The sequence below is a fragment of the Anolis carolinensis genome, unplaced genomic scaffold, assembly GCF_035594765.1.
Source record: "Anolis carolinensis isolate JA03-04 unplaced genomic scaffold, rAnoCar3.1.pri scaffold_7, whole genome shotgun sequence".
NCBI lineage: Eukaryota > Metazoa > Chordata > Lepidosauria > Squamata > Dactyloidae > Anolis > Anolis carolinensis.
The window spans coordinates 2,185,928-2,201,722 of NW_026943818.1; the positions used below are offsets into that span (position 1 = coordinate 2,185,928).

The 15,795-nt window shown below is 40.4% G+C and overlaps 1 protein-coding gene across 12 annotated transcripts in view; it reads right to left on the minus strand.

Annotated features, from left to right (window-relative positions):
* The window catches only part of dnm1 (dynamin 1), a 134,956-nt gene that overhangs the window by 73,406 nt on the left and 45,755 nt on the right, over window positions 1–15,795 (minus strand). For 10 of the 12 annotated variants that reach the window (XR_010000116.1, XR_010000115.1, XR_010000113.1 and 7 more), the window contains exons 14-15: window positions 15,035–15,046; window positions 1,521–1,634 (exon numbers count right to left, since the gene is read on the minus strand). Coding sequence is in view for 8 of the 12 variants with exons in the window: in XM_062959423.1 (XP_062815493.1) it covers window positions 1,521–1,634; window positions 15,035–15,046 (126 nt within the window). In the remaining 4 variants the exon portion in view is untranslated. The remainder of the gene's footprint in view (window positions 1–1,520; window positions 1,635–15,034; window positions 15,047–15,795) is intronic. The other 2 variants (XM_062959419.1, XM_062959418.1) reach the window with 1 other exon arrangement.

A 15,795-nucleotide genomic window follows, 5' to 3' on the forward strand; every position in this document is an offset into this window, starting at 1 on the left:
TGATATTTGGTTGTTTATTTGGATGATATTGGATGTAGTGATATTTGGATGTTTTGGAACTGTTGGGTTGGGAGAAGGTGGGGTAATAGTGGGGGTTGACTCCGTTTTTCGAATTCAAACGTGCGACGTTTCATTGGAGAAGTTGAGTAGGTTAGCGGTTGAAGACGCTGCGTCATTAGGGGATATTATTTCCTAAAGGTTGTGAATATACAATATTTGTGATTATTGGGTGTTTTTGTCTGTTGTAGGTAAGTATGAATGGTGTCTAAGAGATGTAGGTGTTGTGAATGGGTATAGAGTACGTTATCATCGGTATATTAGAGTTGTATAAGAGATGTTGTAGGTGTTGTGAATGGGTATAGAGTACGTTATCATAGGGATATTGTAGTTGTGCAAGAGATGTTGTAGGTTTACTGAATGGGTATAGAGTACGTTATCATAGGGATATTGCAGTTGTGCAAGACATGTTGTAGGTTTTTTTGTGAATGGGTATAGAGTACGTTATCGGGATATTGTAGTTGTGCAAGAGATGTTGTAAGTTTTCTGAATGGGTATAGAGTACGTTATCATCGGTATATTAGAAACGTTAGGATTGTATGATGTTGTTGTTGTTGTTGTTGTTATTATTATTATTATTATTATTATTATTATTGAGAGGCTGGGTGGCCATCTGTTGGGAGTGCTTGGATTGTGTCCTGCATGGCAGATGGTGGGAGGTGTTAGCTGGCCGTGATTGTTTAGTGTCTGGCATTCCTGTGTTTTAAGAGTGTTGTTTTTTATTTGGTGTTGTGATTTTAAGCTTGTTAAAATATTAGGAGTCAGATTGTGTTGATTGTCATGGTTGATAGCATAGATTTAAAATATTGAGTGTTAAAATGGGTTGGATAGTGTAGAAGGGAGAGTATATGGAGAGAAATAATTCGGATGATGGGCGGGCGCTAGGACCCAGGGGACAGCTTTTCCCATTGCCTGCCTTTTCTCATGCGGCGGCCATTATGTTTTCTCTTTTCCTCCCTCCCGGCATGGCTTCCAATGGGGCGTTGTGGGTTCTCTCCATGTGGAGCTGAAGTGAGTGAAGTGAGTTTGTGTTGTTTCAACCTGAAGGCGTGGATGATGGGATGTGTTGTCAAATTTCGAGGTTGGGGGCCCTTTACTTTTGTTGTTTTGCTCGGTGCTCGAATTCCATCACTCTTTTATATATATAGATAATACAATATAATAATAGTAATTATATATATTAAGTGTAATATTACTAATAATATCACCATATAATGATATAGTACAATATAGTAATTTAATGCTAATATTGTGCTATGCTAGTAATATATTGTATGTTCCTTTGATTTGTAAGCCGCTCCAAGTCCCCTTTGGGGTGAAATGAGCGGGATATAAATATAGTAAATAAGTAATAAATAAATCAATATTCACATGAAGATTCCCTGAGCAACTTCCCAAGATAAACAGAAGATAATACAAGTAATGTGGAAGTTCGGTATCAAACACAGCTTTGGAATCCTTACCTCATCATCCTTGTACCAGGATAGATTCTCTGCCGTTAGAACAAACCAGTATTCTTTCGAGCCGCCCTTCATGATGCCAATATTGTTGATAGTGAGCCATCCCTTGCGGATCACCTATGTTTTGAAAAGACATAGCAGTTACTCACGCTGTCGTATGACTCAGTGGATGAGTAGAGAGCGAATGGCACTGCACACAATCACAGCAATAGCATAGCAGTCCTCCCGGAAGGATGAACCTATTAGAAAGGTGATGGAGAAGGGGTTTGGTGCTCTAGAAGAAAGAGTCAATGTCCAAATCGGAGGAAATGTTGACACTCAGTGATGTAGATAAACAGGGGAGAATGCATTCTGCAGTTTATTTATTATCATTTATTTCCATCATTTCTATCCCGCCCTTCTCACCCGAAGGGACTCAGGGCGGCTGACAAAACTGGCAGAATTCGATGCCAATACACAACAATGCAAAAGAATAAGCAGTTAAATACAGTTTGACACAACGGCAGAGAAAGGGCAAACCTTGGTAGTGGGCATGGGTTGGCTTTCTAAACTTCTCAGAATCCATTTCATTAAAGCACATTTTTTCGGTCTTATACTGTATATACTTGAGTATAAGCTGACCCGAATATAAGCCGAGGCACCTAATTTTACCACCAAAAAACTGGGAAAACATTGACTGCAGTATAAGCCGAGGGTGGTAAATTTCAGAAATAAAAATAGATACCAATAAAATTACATTAATTGGGGCATTAGTTGGTTAAATGTTTTTGAATATTTACATAAAGCTCAAATTTAAGATAAGACTGTCCAACTCTGATTAAATCATTACTCTCATCTTCTTCAATGTCAATGTGCTTATGTATCCTTTTAATAAGAATAGAGTAAAATAATACATGTAATAATAATAATAATAATAATAATAATAATAATAATAATAAATAATACAGGAAAATAATACAGTAGAGTCTCACTTATCCAAGCCTCGCTTATCCGAGTTTCTGGATTACTTTCATCATCCTTGTACCAGGATTTTTCTCTATTACTGTTGCTACTATTACATTTACGAATTTAGCATCAAAATATCATGATATATTGAAAACATTGACTACAAAAATGTTGTAGTCAATGCCATTTTTGTAGTCAATGTTTTCAATATATCGTGATATTTTGGTGCTAAATTCGTAAATACGGTAATTACAACATTACTGCGTATTGAACTGCTTTTTCTGTCAAATTTGTTGTAAAACATGATGTTTTGGTGCTTCATTTGTAAAATCATAACCTAATTTGATGTTTAATAGGCTTTTCCTTAATCCTTCCTTATTATCCAAGATATTCGCTTATCCAAGCTACTGCTGCCCCGTTTAGATAAGTGAGATTCTACTGTACATGTAATAATAAAGAGTAAAATAATAAATGCAATAATAATAATAATAAGATCAGAGTGAAATAATAAATGTATTAATACAGTAGAGTCTCACTTATCTAAACGGGCCGGCAGTAGCTTGGAAAACGAATATCTTGGAAAATACGGAGAGATTAAGGAAAAGCCTGTTAAACATCAAATTAGGTTATGATTTCACAAATTAAGCACCAAAACATCATGTTATACAACAAATTTGACAGAAAAAGTAGTTCAATACGCAGTAATGCTATGTAGTAATTACTGTATTTACGAATTTAGCACCAAAATATCACGATGTATTGAAAACATTGACTACTAAAATGCGTTGGATAGTCCAGAACGTTGGATAAGCGAGTGTTGGATAAGTGAGATTCTACTGTAATAATAAAAATAAGAGTAAAATAAATGTAATAGTAGCAACAATAATAGAGAAAAATAATAAATGTAATAATATCAATAATAATAATATTAATAATAATAAAACTTTATTTATACCCCGCCACCATCTCCCCAACGGGGACTCGGGGCGGCTTACATGGGGCCATGCCCAGGACAATACAATATAGCAAAATATAAAAACAGCATATCATAATACAGTTAAACAATACAATAAATAGTCATATATAGTACAACACAATAATAGAGAAAAATAATAAATGTACCATATATTCTTGAGTATAAGATGACCCAAATATAAGCCAACCAGGAGCCTCATCCGAGTATAAGCCGAGGGGTGCTTTTTCAGTCTTAATAAAAGGGCTGAAAAACTAGGCTTATACTTGAGTATATACAGTAACTACCAACATGAACTTTAGAAATATGTTGGCCATTGTGAAGTGAAATCACAATGAAATCATTACTCTGGCCCGGCCCAGTTCTATTGTGTTTTAGCGTATTGTTATTACTTGTTGTTTATACTGTTTTAATTGTTTTTAATTTGCTTTTTGTTTTGTATTGTTATATTGTGTGTTGAGGCCTTGGCCTTTGTAAGCCGCATCGAGTCCTTCGGGAGATGCTAGCGGGGTACAAATAAAGTTTAATAATAATAATAATAATAATAATAATAATAAAATCTCAGAAAACGAGAGCACTGCTGCTTTCGCTGCTGCCCACATGATTCAGCCCATGTCTCTCTGCGAAATCTATTATGCAAAGATATGCAGCTCTGCTGATCATAAATATTTCATACGGACTGCAGAATCTTTTACTTTGTGAAAATGCAGGGCACACACTGCCTTGTTTAGACATCACTGTGTAGCAAAGACAGAATCAACCAAATTCGGGGGGACGGGGGAAGAGAAATGCAGACAGACAACAAACAAAAGACGTTATTTTTGTTTTAAAGCACAATGAGTGGCTGGAAACAAAGGTGCATCTGGAATTCATCTCCCGATTTTGAGATGTGAATGGTTGCGAGACAACAAATGAGAGAGCAGAATATGGGTCATGTGTATCGTTCGTTACCACGGGGAAATGATCAACCTATATTGAACTACATTTTAGTGCAAAATCTCTATATCCCATGAAGGACAACAAACAGAGTGTGAAAGCTTACAAAATTTCTAAACAGCTGATTGGCCTGTTTTCATATTGGTATATTTATTTCAAATTGTATTGTAATGCTTTTAATGTTTGCCGCTTTGAGTCTCCTTATGGAGGGAAAAAGCGGGATATAAATAAACATAATCTCTATATATAAAAGGGTAATGAAATTTCGGCCGAGGACAAAACAACAAAACTACACATCCCAGAAACATTAAACTTGGCAGCACAACCCCTCATCCATGCCTCTACGTTCATACAACAAAAAGAAAAGAAAAATAAATTCCTAATTAGAGGGAGAGGAATAATTGTTTTTTTCCAATTGCTGCCAGTTAGAAGGCTAAGCTCCGCCCACTTGGTCTCCTAGCAACCCACTCAGTCCAGGGACAGGCAGAGTTAGACCTCACTTAGGCCTATAAAATACAGATTATCAGATTTGAACTGGATTATATGGCAGTGTAGACTCAAGGCCCTTCCACACAGCTATATAACCCATTTAGAATCTTATATTATCAGCTTTGAACTGGATTATCTTGACTCCACACTGCCATATAATCCACTTCAGTGTGCAGTCGGACACAACTGGACTTAATGTCAGGAGAAAACCTTTACCCTTTACCTTAACTACCACCAATTCAATACTTTATTTCCCATACCACCAGACTTTGCCACAGCAACGCGTGGCTGGGCACAGCTAGTAATAACAAAAATAATAATCCAAATTACTCTTTTTGGCTTCTCAACTGCACATTGTCCCTTCTGCTTTGTGCAATATCTGAAGATGTCTGTATTCTTGAGGATTCTTCTTTTTGGAAACTAGGCACTGAATCTGTCGATACATCAATTAATCCCTTTAACAGGCAACTGGGCTCTGCAACACAATCAGCACTACCGAGCCATAAAGATTGCATAGCTTCAGGGCTCATACTGGGAAACATTGGTGGCTAAACAACTCCAGGGATTCCTGGATGAGGCTGATTATTGGGATCCTTTCCAATCTGGCTTCTGACTGGGTCATGGAACAGAAACAATTCTTGGTGAATCATCTACGGGGAGAGATGGATAGGGGGAAAGTGACTCTGGTAACTCTCCTGGACCTCTCAGCAGCTTTTGATACCATTGATCAGGGGTCCTCAAACTTTTTAAGTGGAGGGCCGGTTCACGGTCCCTCAGACTGTTGGGGGGCCAGACTATGATGAAATAGTCCAAAATTAGGATTGCTGTTGTGTGCCTTCAAGTCGTTGCAGACTTAGGTCAACCCTAAGTCTAATGTTTAGGATAGAGGCCAGGTAAATGACCTTGGAGGGCCCCATCCGACCCATGGGTAAGCAAAGAGACCTCCAAAGACCATCTAGATGGTCTCATAAGACCACTGGTAAGGAAAGGGACCCTCAAAGGCCATCTAGAAGACCATAGATAAGGAAAAGGACCCTCAAAGATCATCCAGATGGTTTTATAAGACCATAGGTAAGGAAAGGTGCCTCCAAAGGCCATCTAGACAATCTCATAGGACCATAGGTAAGGAAAGTGACCTCCAAAAGCCATCTAGATGGTCTCATAGGACAATAGGTAAGGAAAGTAACCTCCAAAAGCCATCTAGATGGTCTCATAAGGCCGTAGCTAAGCCAAGAGACCTTCAGAGACCATCTAGATGATCTCATAAGACCACAGGTAAGCAAAGAGACCTCCAAAGACCAGGTAGACATAGGTCAAACCTAAGTCTAAAGTTTAGGATAGGGGCCAGGTAAATGACCTTGTAGGGCTGCATCCGGCCCACGGGCCTTAGTTTGGGGACCCCTGCCATTGATGATGGCAGGTATCCTTCCGGGAAGGCTCAAGGGGATGGGGCTAGGAGGCATGAACTGGTCATGGACTGGTCCCAGAAGGTGGTTTTAGGGAGTCCTGCTCGACCTCATGGCCAGTGGGGTGTGGGTCCCACCGGACTCATCTTTATCTCCAATGTTATTTAACATCTACCTGAAGCCGCTGAGAGAGATCATCGGGAGTTTTGAAGTTTGGTATCATCTGTATGCGGATGATGCCCATCTCTGCTACTACTTTTCACCTGATACCCTTGAACTCTTTGTTGTCTGAAGGCAATGATGGACTGGATGAGGGTGAAGAAGTTGAAGCTCAATCCAGACAAGACTGAGGTACTACTAGTGCAGTGGTTCCCAAACTTATTTGGCCTACCGCCCCCTTTCCAGAAAAAATATTACTCAGTGCCCCTGGAAAGGGACGTGTGGCTTAGAGGGGTGGGTGGGGCTGAGCTTCTCCCCTAGTCCAAGATGCAGGGCTGGGAGGGGGAGGTGGGCAGGGCCACAAATGGGCGGCCAGGACTGGGATGTGTGGAGTTACAAGCTGTGAGGCAGGGCTGAGCTTCTATCCCTGTACTGCGGCGCCTACCAGGACACAGGGGGCGGGGCTAGAGGAGGGGGCGGGGCCTCTTCCCAAGTGCCTGACGGGGCTGAACCTCTATACCCCACCCCCAAGTTATAACAAGCGCCTCAGGGGAGGTATAGAGGCTCAGCCCTGTCTCGTGCTCTTGGGAAGAGACCCCGCCCCCAGCCCCGCCTTTTAGTCCTAAAAGGCCTCTTAAGAGAAGTATAGAGGCTCAGCCCTGTTTCAGGCCCTTGGAAGGAGGCCCCGCCCACTTCCCTAGCTCCGCCCTCTGTATCCTAACAGGCGCCTCAGGAGAGGTATAGAATCTCAGCCCTGTCTCGCGCTCTTGGGAAGAAGCCACGCCCACTCCTCTAGCTCCACCCCCTGTGTGTCCTAACAGGCGCCTCAGGTGCTCAGCCCTGTCTCTGGCACTTGGGAAGAGGCCCCATGTCCTAATAGGTGCCATCACTGCCCCCTGGATCGCTGCAGCGCCCACCAGGGGGCGGTAGCGCCCACTTTGGGAATCACTGTACTAGTGTCTCAGACAGAGGCAGTTCAACCACCAGGCCAACTAGGCATTTGCCTGTGGCGCCATCTTGTTGGGGGCGCCATCAAGGCAATTCCTGTCTCCTGCACTCTGCCTCCGCAAGGTATCGAACTGCTTTTTCTGTGGATTTGTTGTAAAACATGATGTTTTAGTGCTTAATTTGTAAAATCTTAATGTAATTTGATGTTTAATAGGCGTTTCCTTAATCCCTCCTTATTATCAAACATTTTCGTTTATCCAGCACTTTTATTTTTCAGTGATTGTTTGGGGGGGGACCAAAATTCTGTTTGCCTACACTTGAAAAATACCTAGGGCCGGCTCTGGTCTCAGAAGAGGGATTTGAGAATGGCATTTCAACCTGAGCTGGATGGGGTTGCACTTCCCGAAATTTCAGGTATGGAAGTATGGACACCTGGAAGCCCAGGTGGCAGCGGTGACTAGGTTATTAATAAAGTTATTAAAAATGATTATAGGTCGGCCTTCGCACAACTAAAGCTTATGCGACAACTCCACCCGTTCCTGGAGACTACGAACCTGGCCTCAGAGGTGCAGGCATTGGTTACATCCAGATTGGACTATTGCAACATGCTCTACGTAGGTTTGCCTTTGAAGAGCGTTTGGAAATTGCAATTCATTCAGAGAGCAGTGATGGGTGCAAACTTCAGGCAGTGTGGGGCTGTGGCGCAGACGGGAGAGCAATGAGTCACTGACCAGGAGGTCATAAGTTTGAGGCCCGCTCGGAGCTATGTTTGTTTGTCTTTGTCCTGTGTTAAAAAGCCATTGAATGTTTGCCTAATATGTGTAATGTGATCCGCCCTGAGTCCCCTTCGGGGCGAGAAGGGTGGAATATAAATGATGTAAATAAATAAATAAATACTACGTCTATCCTGAAGCAGCTCCATGGGTTGCCTGTCCATTTCCAGGCTCAATTCAAGATGCTGGTCATCACCTAGAAAGCCCTATGCGGCTTCGGTCCAGCCGATCTGGAGCACCGTGTCCCCTGTTACGTCCCAGGGTGTGAACTTAGATCAAGTTGGGAAACTCGAGTCAATACTTGAGTGCCCACTAGTATGCGTAACTAGAGAAGGCTCCTTCTTGAGTGCAGACCCAGTCTCTGAAATAAGTTCTGCTCCTTCTTTGCTCAGCACAACCATGACTAAATTTGGTGAGAAAATATCCAACTGCCTTGCAACGCTGTTCTAATCTATGGGCCACTAATTTGCCATCGCTGTTCGAAACCTATAAGAACTTTGCAAACATCTGTGGAGCAGAAGCTGGGCAGCACAAGACCCCCAATGAAAAAATTCAGTTTGAAATAAAGCAGGTTCCTAGCATATTTATAGTACAATTACTGGGTTAGTAAGGCTGTAAAGCATGCAAGTGGTTGCATTTTAAAGCAATCCTAAGAGATTAATGATGTATTGGGGCCTTTTTATTCTGTTCTTCCCTTCTTTTCCCTCATTTCTTTTCCTTTCATGGCAGCCTCGCAGCCTTCTGTTTCTAATCTTTCTGCTAATTCAAACATCACAATTATTTTTTCAATATGTTCAGAAAACAAACAAATTGTGGACACATGAATGAGAAAGCAAAAGAAAAGGACACTTCAATGAAAAGAAGACCACAAAAACAGGGAAGACGGTTATTAAAAAAACCCTTCTGGAATTGATTATTGTGTTTGAAGATGAATAAAAGGTAACCAAATTAACGCAATCGGTTTCACTTTCTTTCTTCCTTCTCCTAACTGCACACAGTTCATTTGTTTTACTATATTTTCTCGTTTCTCGGCGAGGGGAACAACTGAGGAATGCCATTTGGGAGCGATCAACGTTTCGGAGACTTCCTATTAGAGCCTGGTGCTGCTTTTAAAGAGAATGATGGATGTGACCCAGCAAGATCTGTTTGGTGATTGCAAAAGATTTTGCAGTTAGTCACTTACTTGCGCAACAATTTCCACCATTATCCCAAACAGTAGATGTTTAAAATACTTCTAAAACTCTGCTATATGTATGTGTGCATTGGCATATCTTTGTGCCTCACACTTTCAAAGAAACATCTAAGTATATCAAGCCGAAAAACCTTATTGACTTGAATGAATGCTAGTGGATCTTTACCACTAAGGAGTTTTTAACCCTTCTTAGGGAGATTCCTGGTTTTCCCAAAAGGTTATGAATGCCATTTTCCAAAAGGTTATTTATTTATTTTATTTAATACATTTATATCCCGCCCTTCTCACCCCGAAGGGGACTCAGGGCACCTTACAAATTAAATTTACACACAATATTATATTATTAGCATAGCACAATACAGTAGAGTCTCACTTATCCAACACTCATTTATCCAACGTTCTGGATTATCCAACGCATTTTTGTAGTCAATGTTTTCAAAATATCATGCTATTTTGGTGCTGAATTCGTAAATACAGTAATTACTACGTAGCATTACTGCGTATTGAACTACTTTTTCTGTCAAATTTGTTGGATAGCATGATGTTTTGGTGCTTAATTTGTAAAATCATAACCTAATTTGATGTGTAATAGGCTTTTCCTTAATCCCTCCTTATTATCCAACATATTCACTTATCCAACGTACTGCTGGCCCGTTTACGTTGGATAAGCGAGACTCTACTGTACTGGCAATAAATTACCATATTGTACTATATCTATATATTGTAATATTATTAATAATATTACATGTAATACATAATATATAATTAATATTATTATATTGTATTATTTGTATTATATTGTATTACACAATAATATTATTAATATTATATGCATATGCAATATATTATATTACAGTAGAGTCTTACTTATCCAACATAAATGGGCCGGCAGAATGTTGGATAAGCAAATATCTTGGATAATAAGGAGGCATTAAGGAAAAGCCTATTAAACATCAAATTAGGTTATGATTTTACAAATGATGCACTGTAATATATTACATGTATATATTACATGTAATATATAATATATAATTAATATTATTATATTGTATTACAGTAGAGTCTCACTTATCCAAGCCTTGCTTATCCAAGCCTCTGGATAATCCAAGCCATTTTTGTAGTCAATGTTTTCAATATATCATGATATTTTGGTGCTAAATTCGTAAATACAGTAATTACAACATAACATTACTGCGTATTGAACTACTTTTTCTGACTAATTTGTTGTCTAACATGATGTTTTGGTGCGTAATTTGTAAAATCATAACCTAATTTGATGTTTAATAGGCTTTTTCTTAATCTCTCCTTATTATCCAACATATTTGCTTATCCAACGTTCTGCTGGCCCGTTTATGTTGGATAAGTGAGACTCTACTGTATATCAATTTAACAGCCGAGAAACCTAATTGCCTTGCATGAATGCTAGTAGATCTTTACCACTAAGGAGAAGTGAGTTTTTAACTCTTCTTAGGGAGATTCCTGATTTTCCCAAAAGGTTATGAATGCCATTTTCCAAAAGGTTATTTATTTATTTTATTTAATACATTTATATGCCACCCTTCTCACCCCGAAGGGGACTCAGAGCGGCTTACAAATTCAATTTACATACAATATTATATTATTAGCATAGCACAATACTGGCAATAAATTACCATATTGTACTATATCTATATATTGTAATATTATTAATAATATTACATGTAATATATAATATATAATTATTATGATATTGTATTATTGGTATTATATTGTATTGCAAAATAATATTATTAATATTATATGCATATACAATATATTATATTATATATTATTGTAAATTATATTGTATATACAGTAGAGTCTCACTTATCCAACATAAACAGGCCGGCAGAACGTTGGATAAGCGAATATCTTGGATAATAAGGAGGGATTAAGGAAAAGCCTATTAAACATCAAATTACATTATGATTTTACAAATTAAGCACCAAAACATCATGTTATACAACAAATTTGACAGAAAAAGTAATTCAATACGCAGTAATGCTATGTAGTAATTACTGTATTTATGAATTTAGCACCAAAATATCACGGTGTATTGAAAACATTGACTACAAAATGCGTTGGATAATCCAGAACATTGGATAAGCGAATGTTGGATAAGTGAGACTCTACTGTATATCAATTTAACAGCCGAGAAACCTAATTGACTTGCATGAATGCTAGTGGATCTTTACCACTAAGGAGAAGGTTGACTCAAGTGAGTTTTTAACTCTTCTTAGGGAGATTTCTGATTTTCGCAAAAGGTTATGATTGCAATTTTCCAAAAGGTTATGGCATCGTTTTTCCAAAAGGTTATGCCTTTCAAAAGGCCTTCGGCGACTGATCTCCATAGTAAAGAATTGACCTGTTGCCTATTTTATTTTTATTGCACTCTATTCCTTCAGCCGGCCATAGTTTCCTCGTGTATGCCTTCCCCAGCACTTTAATGGGACAATAGTTCTGGTATCTACCTCTCCCTAATTGTAACTGACACTACTTAGAATCATAGAATCATAGAATCATAGAATAGTAGAGTTGGAAGAGACCTCAAGGGCCATCTAGTCCAACCCCCCGCTAAGAAGCAGGAAATCGCATTCAAAGCACCCCCGACAGATGGCCATCCAGCCTCTGCTTAAAAGCCTCCAAAGAAGGAGCCTCCACCACGGCCCGGGGGAGAGAGTTCCACTGCCGAACAGCCCTCACAGTGAGGAAGTTCTTCCTGATGTTCAGGTGGAATCTCCTTTCCTGTAGTTTGAAGCCATTGTTCCGTGTCCTAGTCTGCAGGGCAGCAGAAAATAAGCTTGCTCCCTCCTCCCTATGACTTCCCCTCACATATTTGTACATGGCTATCGTGTCTCCTCTCAGCCTTCTCTTCTGCAGGCTAAACATGCCCAGCTCTTTAAGCCTCTCCTCATAGGGCTTGTTCTCCAGACCCTTCATCATTTTAGTTGCCCTCCTCTGGACGCTTTCCAGCTTGTCAGCATCTCCCTTCATCTGCGGTGCCCAAAACTGGACACAGTATTCCAGGTGTGGTCTGACCAAGGCAGAATAGAGGGGGAGCATGACTTCCCTGGATCTAGACGTTATTCCCCTATTGATGCAGGCCAAAATCCCATTGGCTTTTTTAGCTGCCGCATCACATTGTAGGCTCATGTTTAACTTGTTGTCCACGAGGACTCCAAGATCTTTTTCGCACACACTGCTGTCAAGCCAGGCGTCCCCCATTCTGTGTCTTTGATTTCCATTTTTTCTGCCGAAGTGAAGTATCTTGCATTTGTCCCTGTTGAACTTCATTTTGTTAGTTTCGGCCCATCTCTCTAGTCTGTCAAGATCGTTTTGAATTCTGCTCCTGTCTTCTGGAGTGTTAGCTATCCCTCCGAGTTTGGTGTCATCTGCAAACTTGATGATCGTGCCTTCTAACCCTTCGTCTAAGTCGTTAATAAAGATGTTGAACAGAACCGGGCCCAGGACGGAGCCCTGCGGCACTCCACTTGTCACTTCTTTCCATGATGAAGACGACGCATTGGTGAGCACCCTTTGGGTTCGTTCGCTTAGCCAATTACAGATCCACCTAACCGTAGTTTTGTCTAGCCCACATTTTACTAGTTTGTTTGCCAGAAGGTCGTGGGGGACTTTGTCGAAGGCCTTACTGAAATCTAGATATGCTACATCCACGGCATTCCCTGTATCGACCCAACTCGTAACTCTATCGAAAAAAGAGATCAGATTAGTCTGGCATGACTTGTTTTTGGTAAATCCGTGTTGACTATTAGCAATGACCGCATTTGTTTCTAAGTGTTTGCAGACCACTTCCTTAATGATCTTTTCCAGAATCTTGCCTGGTATTGATGTGAGGCTGACCGGACGGTAATTGTTTGGGTCGTTCTTTTTTCCCTTCTTGAAGATAGGGACCACATTCGCCCTCCTCCAATCTGCTGGGACTTCTCCTGTTCTCCAAGAACTCTCGAAGATGATTGCCAGTGGTTCTGAAATAACTTCCGCTAGTTCCTTCAATACTCTTGGATGTAGCTGATCTGGCCCTGGGGACTTGAATTCGTTTAGAGTGGCCAGGTGTTCCTGGACAACTTGTTTCCCTATTTGGGGTTGGATTTCCCCCAATCCTTCGTCCATTCCATGTTGCTGAGGTTGAAGATGGCTTTCTTTTTGTGAGAAGACCGAGGCAAAGAAGGCATTAAGCAGTTCTGCCTTTTCCCTATCCCCTGTCACCATCACCCCATCTACTCCTTGCAGTGGCCCTATCGCCTCCTTTTTCTTCCTTTTTCTACCAACATAAGCAAAAAAACCTTTTTTGTTGTTTTTTATGTCCCTGGCAAGCCTGAGCTCATTTTGCGCTTTAGCCTTGCGAACCTTTTCCCTACAGGAGTTGGCTATACGTTTGAATTCTTCTTTGGTGATTTCTCCCCTTTTCCACTTCTTGTGCATGTCACTTTTGAGCTTTAGCTCAGTTAGAAGTTCTTTGGACATCCATTCTGGCTTCTTTGCACTTGTCTTATTTTTCTTCTTTGTTGGCACTGTTTGCATTTGCGCCTTGAGTATTTCACTTTTGAAAAACTCCCATCCATCCTTAACTCCCTTGTTTTTTAATATCGGCATCCATGGAATGCCGCTCAGTAATTCCTTCATTTTTTGGAATGCACTTCCTTTGGCCCAGTTCTTTTTTTTTTTCTTTTTTTTTGGAGCCAACCCAGGATTTTGTCATAGTATATTTCTTATATGTGACCTCATTTGTTTTATAATTTGTTTTATTGTTGATTGATTTGTCTCATTGTTGTTTTTATATTGTCTATTGCCTGGGCTTGGCCCCATGTAAGCCGCCCTGAGTCCCTTCGGGGAGATGGGGTGGGTTATAAAAATAAAATAATAATTATTATTAATTATAATCCAAAAATTCTATGATCATCTCCCAACAGAGATTGATCACAGGATCATGAGATTCCTACAGAAACGTTCTTCTGGGGAGCAGGGCAGACAGGGTCCTTTTATTTGCAACTTTCCTATTTTTACAGGGTTCTTCTGCTCCTAATGCCAGCAAATTTGAAGAGCTGACTGTATACAGGTATGTGTTGTCAAAGGCTTTCACGGCCGGGATCACAGGATTGTTGTATGTTTTCCGGGCTGTATGGCCATGTTCCAGAAGCATTCTCTCCTGAGGTTTCTCCCACATCTATGGCAGGCATCCTCAGAGGTTGTGAGGTGAGGATGCCTCTGAAGATGCCTGCCATAGATGTGGGCGAAACGTCAGGAGAGAATACTTCTGGAATATGGCCATACAGCCCGGAAAACATACAGGTATTGTTTTTAATAAATCTTTGGTGAAGAAAATGACAATGACTCCAATAGCAAGTTGTGTCTGTCGTGGGCAGCGCACAATGACATGCCTTTGGATGGAAGGAGCAGGAAATGTATTATTTCCTTGCCAGATCTCCCCATAGGTTAACACTCCTCACTTTTTCTCTCCATCTGGCTGATGAAACACTCATGATCTCAAGCCCTTTTGCTCCCTTCATTTCCTGTTTGCCTGGATTACTGCAATTTTGAAAACGTCTGCTTCCCCACACTGTTGGCAGCCGTTCGGAGGATCCCCGTTTTTTCCCAGATGCACCTCAAATTAGTATTCGTTAGAATCCACACATTGATTGGCCTTTCGTTTTACTCACCAGGATCTCATCCTGCAAAAAGAGGGCCATAGCAACAACAGCAGCAGCAGAGGAGACAGGAGCAAAGAAAGGAGAGATCATTACTCAAAAAAGCGGGCGCAGGAAGAAGGAAGTAGGCTTCAAATAAAGAAGAAGAAAATATAGATATAAAGGTAATAACCAAAAACAAACTTATCACCAGATTTATTTGCTAAATTAGCACTTTAGCTGCAAAAGACATCATAAAGACCACATCACAAAACAAAATTGGCTCAGGATGGAAGGGTAAATAAGAAGAAATAAGCACAAGGGAGGTCACAAGCAAACCCAAAAGTGAACCATGAACATATTGAATAGAGAGGCACCATTCCTATCCTGGGACATCCACCACGTCCTTCATAGAGAGGCAGTGGTCATAATGGAGAGTCGGCCAATGAGGTTCAACAGCAAACGTTTTTCGTGGTTTATTCAAATCCAATCATCATGGTTTGAGAATTTTCGGGAATGTAATTCAGTGAGGTTGGCTCCAGTTTGAGAACCGTTTCACCACTTACAAAACTGGAAGCGCGAGACATCTTCCGCAGATCGGATTACTGTGACAAAATTTTTTAAATGCAGCATAAGTACACTCTCTTGGATTGTTTCCTGCCTTATGACTGCACTGGGCCCGAGGGAAGTGTTCTGCCTAGAAATGGGATTGATCAACTCTGCAGGAGACTTTGGGGACTTTAAAGCACCACCTTAGAACAAAACAACAATCTTCTATATATATAAAAGGGTAA